This window comes from Sinocyclocheilus rhinocerous, unplaced genomic scaffold (assembly GCF_001515625.1).
Source record: "Sinocyclocheilus rhinocerous isolate Xijiao unplaced genomic scaffold, SAMN03320098_v1.1 scaffold1724, whole genome shotgun sequence".
NCBI lineage: Eukaryota > Metazoa > Chordata > Actinopteri > Cypriniformes > Cyprinidae > Sinocyclocheilus > Sinocyclocheilus rhinocerous.
In genome coordinates this window covers 26,735-39,692 of record NW_015626034.1, presented here as the reverse complement: position 1 = coordinate 39,692, position 12,958 = coordinate 26,735, and the positions used below count along the sequence as shown (strand labels likewise).

The following is a 12,958-nucleotide window of genomic DNA, read 5'->3' as shown; positions in this document are numbered from 1 at the left end:
AACTAAAATATATTACAAAAAATAAAAAAATGTATTGCAGAAAAGGACAATTATCTAGTCAGAGGCCAAACAGGCAGGTGCTTGAGCACCACTTGAGGTCTATCTGTGTATGTACCTTTTGCCAAGTTACTAGTTAGTAGAATGTCTAAAGTGGACTATGGAAATAAAGTGCAACCATACGTTCTAACAGGGCACACCACGAGCTATTTTAATGGACATTTATCTCACCTTGTGGGTTACGCAATACTTTCATGGTATCAAGCATGTATAGTCAGTGTGATCAAATGTTGACTGACAATATGTTGTTGAGATAGCTTTATTTTGTCAGTCAATTCCTCATCATGAATAGTTATTCCACTTCTTATCTTCTTATGAACACCATTTATGAAATCTTTAAAAGTAGCCCCAGTGTCCTCAGTCAAAATTTCTTTCAACAGTATGGCTTGGATTTCTTACGCAACAATGACACTCGTGACGTCACGCTCCAGTCGGAAGTTCCAGCGCAGCAGCAGTGAACGCCGAGTTTAACCAGCTTTAGTGTAAACAGCCGGAACATGGACGACGACGTGTTAACGACTTTGAAGATTTTAATTATCGGTGAGAGTAGTGTCGGTAAATCAAGGTGAGGTCCGAATCCGCTATTTCCCCCCACCCCCGTTTAGTCTTTCTCGTACAGTAGGATGAGTTGTTAATGTTAGCGTTAGCCTCGTCTGAACGAGCAACAAGCTCCGTTAAACTAATGTTAACTGTCGCCTGTGCCCAGACTTTGCCAATTCTATTCAGCCATTAAACTTAACTTTTAAATGTTGTTTTGGCCTCAAGAACAAAAGGAAATGCGCTATATTGTGCCCCTCGTGGTATTTTTTTTTAGCCTTCAAATGTGTTGACTAATAAGCACCGTCGATTGTTAGCTTCATAATTGTGAAGCCATGGACATGTATTTAGTTTGACTTTTTAAAATATTCTGGTAATGAATACTTCGTATACTGTTACTGTTGTCGCATACCTTTAAATATTTAATAAGAGCAGCAGCAGTGTTAGCTGGCAGCTGTTTCTGTAGCAGTCATGCTATCTGCTCATTTTGTGGTGTGGCAGTTAACATAACAGTTACCTCTAAATATACAGGCCTTCGAGTTTATAGAGGGGTCAAATACTTAACATGAACAACAGATTTAAACATGTGCTTTACACACGTTTACTTATGATGACAAAGTGCTTTAGCTAAATTAGTTTTAAAGTAATTTTTCAAAGCCCTTCCTCATCCACTCAGGTAAGTGAAAGTGTTCTTCATAATTGAATTTGTTGTCATGTTTACAGAAAAGAAAGTGTAATTGTATAAGAAAACAATAATGTGAGGAAACTTGACTTAATTATGTATCCTTTTAATGCTGATTTTCTTATATTTATGCGTTATGTCCCCAGTTTGCTCCTGCGCTTCACAGATGACACATTCGACCCAGAATTAGCTGCGACCATTGGTGAGTCATGTATTTGTGAATATTACAGGTAGTAACCAGACATTATTAACAGGCCTGTAATCAGTTAATGCTCAAAACTAATGAGCTTATAAACTAAACCTTACTGAGCAATTTAGTCTTGTGGTTAAAATATTTAGTTTTACCTCCTTAACAAATATACTTTAAAGGGTTAGTTCACCCAAAAATGAAAATTCTGTCATTAATTACTCACCCTCGTGTTGTTCGAAACCCGTAAGACCTTCGTTCATCTTCGGAACACAATTTAAGATTTAAAAACACAATTTTACTGTGTCACTTGTGGATGCGCGTTCCCGACGGTATCATGACGCGAGCGTGTGGCGGCGCTGACCCAGATCATTATGCCGGATCTGGGTCAGCGCCGGCACGCCACACATGGTACTGTCGTGAACGCACGTCCAAAGTGACGCAGTAGAGACGAAAATGTGGAATAAAGTCGTTATTTTTGTTTTCTTTGTGCAAAAAAGTGTTCTTGTAGCTTCGTAACTTTACAGTTGAACCACTGATGTCACACGGACTACTTTGTCGATCATCCTGATACTTTTCTGGACTTTGAACGTGGTACTTACCTTGCTGTCTATGGGAGGGTCAGAGATTCCTCATATTTCATCAAAAATATCTTAAATTGTGTTCCGAAGATGAACGAAGGTCTTACGGGTTTCGAACAACACGAGGGTGAGTAATTAATGACAGAATTTTCATTTTTGGGTGAACTAACCCTTTAACCCTTGTGTATTTTAAAGTATGCTCCATTTCTGTATTTTTCATTGGTTATTTAGGTGTGGACTTTAAAGTGAAAACTATTGCAATAGATGGCAACAGAGCAAAGCTGGCCATATGGGTAAGTGCTTTTATCTTTTATAAATGCTCAACAACACTCAATACAGCGATGTAGTGGCTTAATGCCTGAATTATTTGTGGATTATTATCACGTTCACTACTCTTACAATTGTCTTGTTCCACTAGATGTCACTATCGCGCTTTGTAGAATGAAGTGACGTAGTCTGTTTAGAAAGCTGCTGAAATCCTCATGAACTTGTTTTAGGACACGGCCGGTCAGGAGAGGTTCAGAACTCTAACACCAAGCTACTACAGAGGAGCCCAGGGTGTCATTTTGGGTTAGTGTTTTTGCATATTTTATTTAATTATTTATTACACAGTTCTTTGGAATATTTGATTCGGATTGGTCAGTCGGGAGTTCTGCAAACAGATATTTTGTATAATGTATAATGACCAATACATTTCATGATTGTCTCAGACACAGCTACATAGCTGTGTGAGTTTCATGTCTCTCAGATCATTCTGAGGTGTATATTTATTTTATGTCTTTGTTAATTTAGTAATTAGTCATGTAATATGTAGAATAATGTACAGTTGGCCAAATGTTGTCACAAGACAAGACTGTGCATTATATTAATTCTCAAATTCAATCAAAGTCATGTACTAGTTGTTGAATGTAAAATTTAAATTGTTATCGTTTTCTCTTTTTTTTAGTGTATGATGTTACAAAGCGGGACACGTTCACAAAGCTCGAGAACTGGCTTAATGAGCTGGAGACATACTGTACACGCAACGACCTGGTTAAAATGCTAGTTGGGAACAAAATTGACAAGGTTTGTTTGATTAATGTTATTCTGAATGTAAAGCTGCTTGATACAATGTTTTGGTGTATAGCTGTGACGGTTGTTTTATATTAACAGTGTCTTGAAGGGATGGTTCACCCAAAAATGAACCCCCAAAATGAACATACACGCCCTTATTAATGGCTTTCTTTTGTAGAGCGCAGAAAAGGTATTTAGAAAATTGTCTTCATTTTTACTTTCATATGAAATGCCCCTTTAAGTAGACAAAATGATGGATAGCCCTACCCAGAGGCAAGTTGCCTTGGTCCCAAATCTTACTCTGTATATCTGAAATTTAAATATAAGCTGTGATGTCACTTTGATTAATGCAGAAAAATTACGGAAGATAAGGTGCTATTAAATGTGAAATAAAAGATGGTGGATTTTTTGTTGTTGAATTCTAGGCAAATAAGGACTATGGAAGAATATTCAGGGCAATTTTCAGAAATTTGTCAGTCACTGCATACGCGAAAACGCAAACAGTCATGCATGATTTGCAAATGTGTTTGGATTGTCACAATTTGTGTCCACACATATGGAAAACGCAATTGAAAATACAATTTGCAATTCCTTTTGAAAATTGTCCTGAATATTCTTCCATAAAAGACTAATGTTCGGTCTAGAATTCCAAGTCTAGCCTCAATTTCAGAAAACTCGAATCTTAAAGTAATGATGAAAGGGGTTCAGTCAGGGGCGTAGAATTAGATAGGGACACTAGGGACATGTCCCTACCAATATCCAGCAACTACCAAATTGTCTCTAGCAATAATTTTAATCAAATGATTAATTATGTATATGTTTCTGTAATTTGGGACACATCTGAAGTAGGCTATGTTATACCATTGATATTACATAAGTTAAAGTAGCCTAAATATGTTTCAAAACTGTGCGCTTTCAAGGACGCACATTTAATACATGGGCGGAACTTAAAGGTAGTTGCCTGTGCTGTTATGTCCTTTTATGTCCCAATGTCAAAAGCAAAACTACGTCCTTGGCTTCAGTTAAATGTTCAGTTTGGCTTTGAAGTCTTTAAATCTTACTAACAGATTATTGATAATTATTTTACGGACACTTCGGATGCTGATTTTTCAGTCATTCCAGACATTAAAAAATACGTAATACTGTATGCCAGGGTCTATTTGGCTCACTTCATGAGTTTCTTTCTTTCTTTGCTCTTTTTATTTTATTTTATATATATATACAAGTAAAAAGGGATACAACTGAACTCAAACAAAACATTCAGAATTTTTCACAAAAAAAAAAAGTAAATTAAAATGTTTACTTTCCTGAAGAAAATAAAACGCACTAAGATTTTAAATGGGTCTCTGTGGTTTATTGAAAAAGATGTTAACAAGTTAGAAACAGTTGTTTACAAACGATTTAAATAACATGAGCTCCTGTATTTTTGGTAAGGAAAGTTGCCAAAAAAGTAATGGAATGTGACCTTAAAGACAAGTGTTTAAGTTATGTGTGCTGACATTGGGAGTTTCCTAGAACTAACTTTTTTTAGTTGCTTTGTCTTGGGGTGACTCAGCATTATAATTAGAAAGACCTATCTGTTTCAGGACAACCGTGAAGTAGACCGGAACGAAGGCTTGAAGTTTGCACGAAAACACTCTATGCTTTTTATTGGTATGTTTCCTCTTTATCATCATTTTGTTTTCAGTTAGATTGGATGTTTTGGATAGTCCTACCTGGATCTTAAGCTAATTAGTTTTTTTGGCAGTAAAGTCTCCTGTTAGCCATCAGAGGATGCGAATGAGCATGATGGTCTGCCTGTGTCCAGACAATCCTGTCTTGCCAGGATTTTCTTTATATTTTCCTGGCTCTTTGAAATAAAGTTACAGATGTCAGAATGGTTTTCAGTTATAAAATGTGAATTTGTATTGAACATGTGCTTATGATACATTTGCTTTTGTTCCTGAAGATATCATGGAACATCAGAACAATAAGTCTTTTTCTGCCATAGCACTACCCTGTGATTGCTTATTTCTGATATAATTCATATTTTTTTATATTTATATAGTAACCCCCCCCAACACTTGTTTGATCTCGAGTGTCAAAAGATCACACATTCTTTACAGAGTTGACAACAAAGACAAACAGACACAGAATGCATATTATTTCATCAACTATTTTTTTATATATCAGTAGGTAGTATATGCAGCACAGTATGCTAGTACAATAGCACATGCCAGATTTGTATAATCAGATTGTTGGGTATAATGGCTTTTTCTGTTAAACAGCCTACCAAACTTCAGATTGTGTTTAGTTTTTAGCTAGAACCAGCTCTATAACTCTTGTCTAGAAGTTTCTAGTTAGTCTGAAGACCTTGATTAGCTGGTTCAAGTTTGTTTAATTAGGGTTGGACTAGTTAAACTCTGCAGGACAGTGGTCCTACAGGAACTGGTTTGGGCACCCCTGATTTTGGTTGTGGTGTCTGGTGTCTTTTTTTTTTCTTTCTTTTTTTTTTCAACAATTGGTAATCTTAAAGGTCATCAATTAATGTTTGTACTCTTAAACTCTGACTGCATCACACATTTTTTATTTATTTATTTTTACTTTACAAGTCTCCTTACTGTTTTTCCCTCTCCTGTCCTTTCTTAACCCATGTGCTTCCATTATCAGAGGCTAGCGCAAAGACGCGGGATGGAGTTCAGTGTGCCTTTGAAGAACTGGTTGAAAAGATCCTGCAGACGCCGGGGCTCTGGGAGAGCAGCATCCAGAACCACGGTGTCCAGCTGTCCGATCATGAACAGCAGCGTCAGGGTGCCTGTGGGGGTTACTGCTCCCTGGTTTAACATCCTCACCTCGAACCAAGAACCACAAACTGAGATGGAAAGCACCGTTTTCTTCCTTCTGTATGAGAGCTTCCTCTGAGGGGGAATGGTCTGCTCGCTTAGAGCTGGTCAAAGGGACCTTTGCAGTTTGCACACTCTCTGTCACTCAATGTTGTTTTATTCTGTCCCAGGATTCTGTCATGTTATTCTCGATTAATGTATCACAGTGCTACATTAGCTGGAGCCAATGTAAACCGTTATTATGCAAAATAAGTCCTTTTGAAGATAACACCCTGAGCATGTTGAAATATGACAGATATAATGCTCTCTCCCCCACCCCCAGCAGGACGGCAGAGTTGACACGCTTCCCCCTCAATGGGAGCGCCGCCTTTGACCTGATGTGTGTAGGCCAATAGGATTCTAGGAGGGGAGGGGCCGAGGATCGGCAGGATCAACATGGATGTTATCAAATGTCCTTTGTACCTGTATTACATTTGATCTGCTTAACATATTCTCTGCTGCTCTCATTTTAATCTCCAGCTTTTTATTTCAATTTCATATTCCCATGTTATTTTTTATAATATTTGGCCTTAGAAATATTGCTTCGCATGATTCTACCATCTTGAAGAGTTTGAATTATTATTTTGTAAATAATACGACTTCAGTAGCTGTTCTGAATCATAATTCACAGTAATCTATGAAATGCTGTTTAGCTCCAGCTCTCATGCATTGAGATACATTAAGCATGTTTAAATAATGTAATCTATGATGACTTTTGTCTGAATAACACATGAGATGATCCATTTTACTCCACTGTGTTTTAATCTTTGACTCAATTTTTGTTTTCTATTTAAATGTGAATGGATACCAAAAATAACTTCTGTATTGAAGTTCATTCATCACGAAGCCATCTTCTGACTTGATATTGATTCTTTTCACATAGTGACTTGAAATGGAAGATTTGGTCCTGGCTTAATATTTATTAGATCTGCATGTGAAACATGATCTGCACTACAGGCTTTCACTGTGAATCTGGAGAGAGAGAGAGTGTGTGTGTTATTGTAGCCAGTCAAAATGGCCAATGGTACATGGGTAAAGTAGTCATTTCATTTAATTATAAACACATCTTGGTCATAAGGTATGAGTATTAATATGTTTGACTTATTCCTGTGTGTTTGTTCTGCTGCTGAGAGATATATTCAGTCATAGGAAGAATGGCTTATGACTTCCTGTAGCCGCAAAACCATACACTAACCAGCACCCTAATTAGGATTTCTTACCATTTATGGGTATTAAATTCACATACAGCAGTTCTGTTTCCATAAATTCTTCATTCTCAGTTTTGTAGATGCTTTCTTTCATTTTGGCTGTTGTCCTTGAACATCGATGTTCTAGTCTGTATGCCATTTTCCGCTATGGATTGGAAAATTAGGAGAAATTATATATATCTTACCTTTTTTTTTGCATTAAAATATCTAACTTGCAAAAGTGTTTATACCCTGAACTGCCACAGCATAGTGTCTTTTGTTAAAGTCTGTGTGAATGTCTGTTTAAAATTATATATTATTAGTATGTAAATTGTAGTAAATGAACTCCAGATGAGCATGTAGATGTTCTGAAGATCACAGAAGCAGGAAATTGATACCTATCGCTCCGTATTGTTTGAACAGGCCATATACTGTGAAACATTTCTATACTGTGCTCTACATACACAGACTCTGGAATATACAATGAACATGCTAAATCACAATAAATGTCATGCGTTTTCAAACTGAAGTGGCACCTCAGGTAATTTAAAGAAACCGTAGGCCTAACAGACATCATTCTCTCATTTCATTGAAAGATTAGCTCTGATTACGCAGACGTCTGATTGTCAGGTATAAAAAAAATTCCTAAACACAAAAGCATGCTGTGCTGCTCAATTGTGTGTGATAGCTATTGCTTTTATGCAACAGTTCAATAAAGAAGTTAAGATTGGCAAATTTTAGATACAAAAAGTTAAAGTACTGTTCAAGTATATTTGGAGCTTTTTAGCCAAATATTCAGCCTTCTCCACTGAATCCTTTTTAAGACGCAAGATATAAATAAACATGTAGGCTACAGTATGTTCATGTATGTAAAACTTCTTGATTCAAGCGTTTACATGCTTTTTTTCCCCTGTTGTTTGGATGGTTACATTTATTGTAAAGAGTCCTTGTTACAGTGCAATTATACATTTAAGTACCGCGTAATTAACTACATGTACTTACTATATGGTTAGGGTTAGGATCAGGGTTTGGCTTAGGGTTACTTGCATGCAAATGTTATTATAATAGTAAGTAGTACGTAGGCTATAACGTTTAACAAGGACACCTTAAAATAAATTGTTACCGATTGGATTTTTTCAGGTCTACACTACACCTTCCAATCAAAATTTCATTCAGGTCTGTATAAATACAGAGTTCTGGCATGAAACTCTGATGGCGCAGTCCGATAGGTCTAACTCAATCTGACCTAATGATATCATTATCACATGTTATAGTATGATTAATATGAATGTCTCAGTCTGTGAGGACTTACAGTTGTGTTTATGTTAGCTTATTGTGTTCTGTTATGATGCTTGAATTGCAAAATAAAAAAATATCATTATCACATGGTACAGCTGATTGGTTCTCTCCTGTATCGGTAGCCAATGAGCTTGCTGCTCAGCATTCAAATATATGACTAGGGCTTACCATAGCAGTTGCAGCTTGCTTCTGAGACCCTTCACCTTCCCCAGCTCCACCTGTATAGATCTGCTACGAGGTAATTCATGTATGCTATACGGGGGTTATTTCATGTATGTTATATTTGCAGCAGCAATATTTCTTACATGCTCACAGCAGCATGTTGTGGATGTATTGGCAGTAGCAGGTCTCGGTACTTGCTCTGCCGCCGCCGCAGCGGCAACGTAGCAGATCTATTCCGCCAAGACCAAATACATTAACATTGTCATGTACATTACCATGCCAATCCCTCTGAGAGTTGTCATGACAGAATTTGAGCCAAGAGCTCGACACTATTGGATGAGAACAAAACCTGAACGGACTTGAGCTGGATGATGACACTACTGTCTTCTGTAAAGCTATTTATAGTGAAATTGAGCTCATTTAATAATTAATGAGCTTCACAGAGTTATTGAGTTTAGCTGAACAAATACTGAACTGACTTGAGACACTATTTAATGACACTATTCATAGTTTTCTGTCACGCGACTGGCTTGAAGACTTGGAGGGCAAAACATCCATAGAACTGCAGCACAAGCCTGTCAATTTTCTGTCCGTTTCCAATCCACAAATATTTAGATCACCTCTTAAAAGACAAAAGATATTTGAACAAAATGCAAGTTTTGGCCATTTGCAATCCATATTAGGCATCCGCCACAATATTTAAATAACTAAAAACAATGGGAAATTAAAACGTTAAAGTGCCTTAATATATTTAAAACCGTATAGGCAAGCAGAGCCCGGAATAAGAACGCAATGCGCTAAATGGTTAAGTGTTTTCTTTAGAATGGTTTTCTATGGGAAAACGTGTGTATTGTCTGAAACGTGTGTATTGCGTTTATATTCTGGGTTAATTTGCTTGCCTGTACAAAGTATGCATCATCAATAAGGTGTATACTGAATGTGTCCTTTTAATATCAGTGTCTTACTGTTACGGAGCTGACGAGACGAGAGGCGTGCGGATCCATGTGCAAGCTTTTATTAATAAACAGTCAAAAACACAGGCAGGGTCGAACAACAGCAAACAGATATGGCACAGGCAAGACAAAAGAGTAATCCTAAACGGGCTTGAGTCAGACAACAGCAAACGTAATCCAGAGGGCGTGACAAAAGGGGTAATCCGTAAACGTGTGTATAAGGCCAGGCGAGGAGCAAACAGTCCGAAACAGCAAGCAAAGGGTTAATCCAAGATACGTGGCAAGAATCAGGAACCAGGAAAACAGGCAAGACTATGAAAACTAGGGCAGGCTCCTTAAAGTAGCTATCAAAGTGATAAACGCTAAACAGTACTCGGCATTGAATGGTGGTGTGAGACTGATTTATATAGTGTGTGTTATTGGTAGCAGCTGTGTGTGATTGGTTTCAGGTGAGCTTGTGATTAGTGCAATGGAGCATGGGAAATGTAGTCCAGGGTGATGTGTAACAGTCTGTGTAGTGTGTGAGTCCGTGTGGAGAGCGGGTGACCTCTGGTGGTGAGAGAACGGAAGTTTATAGACCGGATTCGTGACACTTACTACATTACTACTTAATGCAAGCCTTGTAAAATAACTGGAATAACATGAAAACTATGAATTGTCTTGTTAGAGCTGCTTTACAGCAGAATATTAATTAGTCTCATATTTGATAAAGTTTGCATCTTTGGTTATTTTCCTATTTATTACTGTAAAGCAGATTTGAAACTGAAAACCTGTTCTATAAAGCGCTATATAAATGAAGGTGACTTGACTTGACTGAAGTGTTTACACAAAGACTTTTCAGTCCGATTAAGCCATCAGTCTGACAATTTGGATTTTTTTGGTTGCATTTAAACTGTAGAAAGAGTCACCACAAACAAAGACAAGCACAGTGACAAAAACAGTGAGATCTTATAGTGCCGTTATGTTTTAAATCGGCATGAAACGGAAGTTGTGCTTGTCTTTTATTCCCTATTGTGACGTATGTTCGAATGAAACAGCTTCTCGAATGAGAAAACATTGGGTGGGATTTGATTTTATCCATCAGGAACTGATTGGACCACTGGATCGTTGTTTTCTGTTGTTGCAGTCTCATGTGAGTGACAGGTTGCTTGAGGTGAGGAATGCTGCTCAGCCAGTCAAATTTGTGGAATTAACTTTGTAGAAGATAACAACTTTTTTTTTTGTAAGCTGGTTTCTTATTTGCTAGACATATTTTACACAGAACAACTCACTGGAGGGTTTGAAATAAAATCTCAAGTAAATCGGACATAATTAGTTATAAATAAGCTCGCATGTCACATTAAAGAGTGGAGTCTGATTGCTTGCAGAGCTCCTTTGTCAGTGCATCGTACAGTTTCCTGGAAAGTAAACTTTGGACAGATCTTCTAAATTACTGTCAAAATTACATTTCTGATAATGCCTTCAATACAGCCAAATTACACCACAATCTGTAAGCTTTTCAAATATTGACAAACCTCAGTTTTACTAAGAAATAGCCTTAAATTATTTTGTATACATACAGTAAGTCATTTCTAATTGTGATTTTATGTGTGTGATATGATCTGTCCAAAGTTCACTTTCCAGGCAACTGTACAATACACTGGCAAAGGAGCTCTGCAAGCAATCAGATTCCACTCTTTAATGTGGCATAAACTTTTTTTTATATATATACACTGTATATATAAATATCACTGTGGCCCTCATGATGCCTGGAACTGAAACTACATCAAAATCAACAGATTTCCACCAATGTTACACTTTTCCTGCTAGTTCTGTCAGGGCCACTATCGTCAAAGATGATTGACAATTAGCATACAGTTTGGATTGGCGGTATGGTTCCGTTCTGGGCAAGAACTCCCTGCGCCTCCATGCAGCCTAGCATGGATGAGAGCAGGGAGAGCAGCAATAACCCCCCAGGGTAAACAGAACAGAACTAACATAAATGTATTGCAGATATTGTTAAGTTCAATCATTTTATGTACACATTTTAGAATTAGTCTGATTCAAGGAGAATCAGAAGGCTGAATCCCGACTGACAGAGGAGGAGTTGGGGATGGAGGAGGGTAATTAGCTATTGAGCAATGCGAAAACTGCTGATAATACTGAGGGACCTTATATATGAATGCTTAGATAGGTGTCGTATTCCCATATGTAGATGGGGATCAGCTGAGAGTCAGCTGATGCGAGCTTGACTAACGTGACCTACCAGAACTAACGCTACGCTTGATTTCTCCATTTCATTTCGAGGTGTTTTACTATTTGTATTGGGCTCTTTGTGTTGATACAGCGGGTGCAGTTGACCACTGAATCATTCTAGATGAGGGCAAGGCCAGAAGAATGGTGAATATTATGTTTTAGTCTTCCTTGAAGCATGGGTGGGGAGAAAGAAGACTTGAGAACAAAACATAGAGCATGTGGTCAGGACTGTAAGAAGATATACTGTAGGGTAGACCGTCCCGTATGTTCAATTCCAAATTCTTACTGCTGGCTGAACCGTTTTAAACTGTCCAGCAAGACATATCGGACTGTTCAAACAGCTTATCTTGAAGACCTATTAGGTACATAACTGAAATGCAAATGCTTATCCAATATGGCCTAGTACAAGCAGCTGAGCTCTGTGCAGATGTCAAGCGTAATTGTTTTGACATGGGTAGTGCTATTTCTTTATCAGATTGAAGTTTTAGTTGCCTTTACCAAAATGTGGCTTCAACTCTTTATATTCACCACTTAGAAAAAAAATATGGAGGGCTGTTTCTGCTTTAGGGAGGGGGGGGGATAAATAAATAAATGGTAATGGTCACATCTTTCTATTAACAACATCATCTCAATGTTGTTATTTTTAACTCAAACTAAAAATAATAAAACGTTTTTGTTAATTGAAATAAAGATAAAATTAAAGAAAATATAAATATTGCCTTATATTGCCTTGGCAACTAACTGAATAAAATTACTTTAGGTTGAAGTACTAAAATTACTAAAACTCAATCTGAAATAAAAAATGAATTAAAGCTAAACAGAAATATTAAAAAATATATATAAAATGAAAAAAAAAAAAACTAAAACTTTACAATTAAAATGAAATCTGAAGGACCAAGAATAAGTTAACTCAAAATTAGTGCTGTCAAATGATTAATCGCGATTAATCGCATCCAAAATAAAAGTTTTTGTTTACATAATATATATGTGTGTGTGTACTGTGCATATTTATTATCTATATATAAGTACACACACATACAGTATATATTTTGAAAATATTTACATGTATATATTTATATTCATAGAATTTATATTATATATAAATATATTTAATATATAAACATAACATATTTTTCTGAAATATATAATACATGCATGTGTGTG

At 36.8% G+C, this 12,958-nt stretch overlaps 1 protein-coding gene across 1 annotated transcript; it reads left to right on the top strand.

Moving 5' to 3' along the window:
* Positions 1–449: 449 nt before the first annotated feature.
* Positions 450–7,731, top strand: rab18b (RAB18B, member RAS oncogene family). The gene is made up of 7 exons (XM_016512723.1): positions 450–622; positions 1,423–1,478; positions 2,276–2,337; positions 2,542–2,614; positions 2,991–3,109; positions 4,684–4,750; positions 5,747–7,731. The coding sequence occupies exons 1-7, from the start codon at positions 555–557 to the stop codon at positions 5,917–5,919; spliced, it is 618 nt and encodes a 205-aa protein (XP_016368209.1). The 5' UTR covers positions 450–554; the 3' UTR covers positions 5,920–7,731.
* The last annotated feature ends 5,227 nt before the right edge of the window (positions 7,732–12,958 follow it).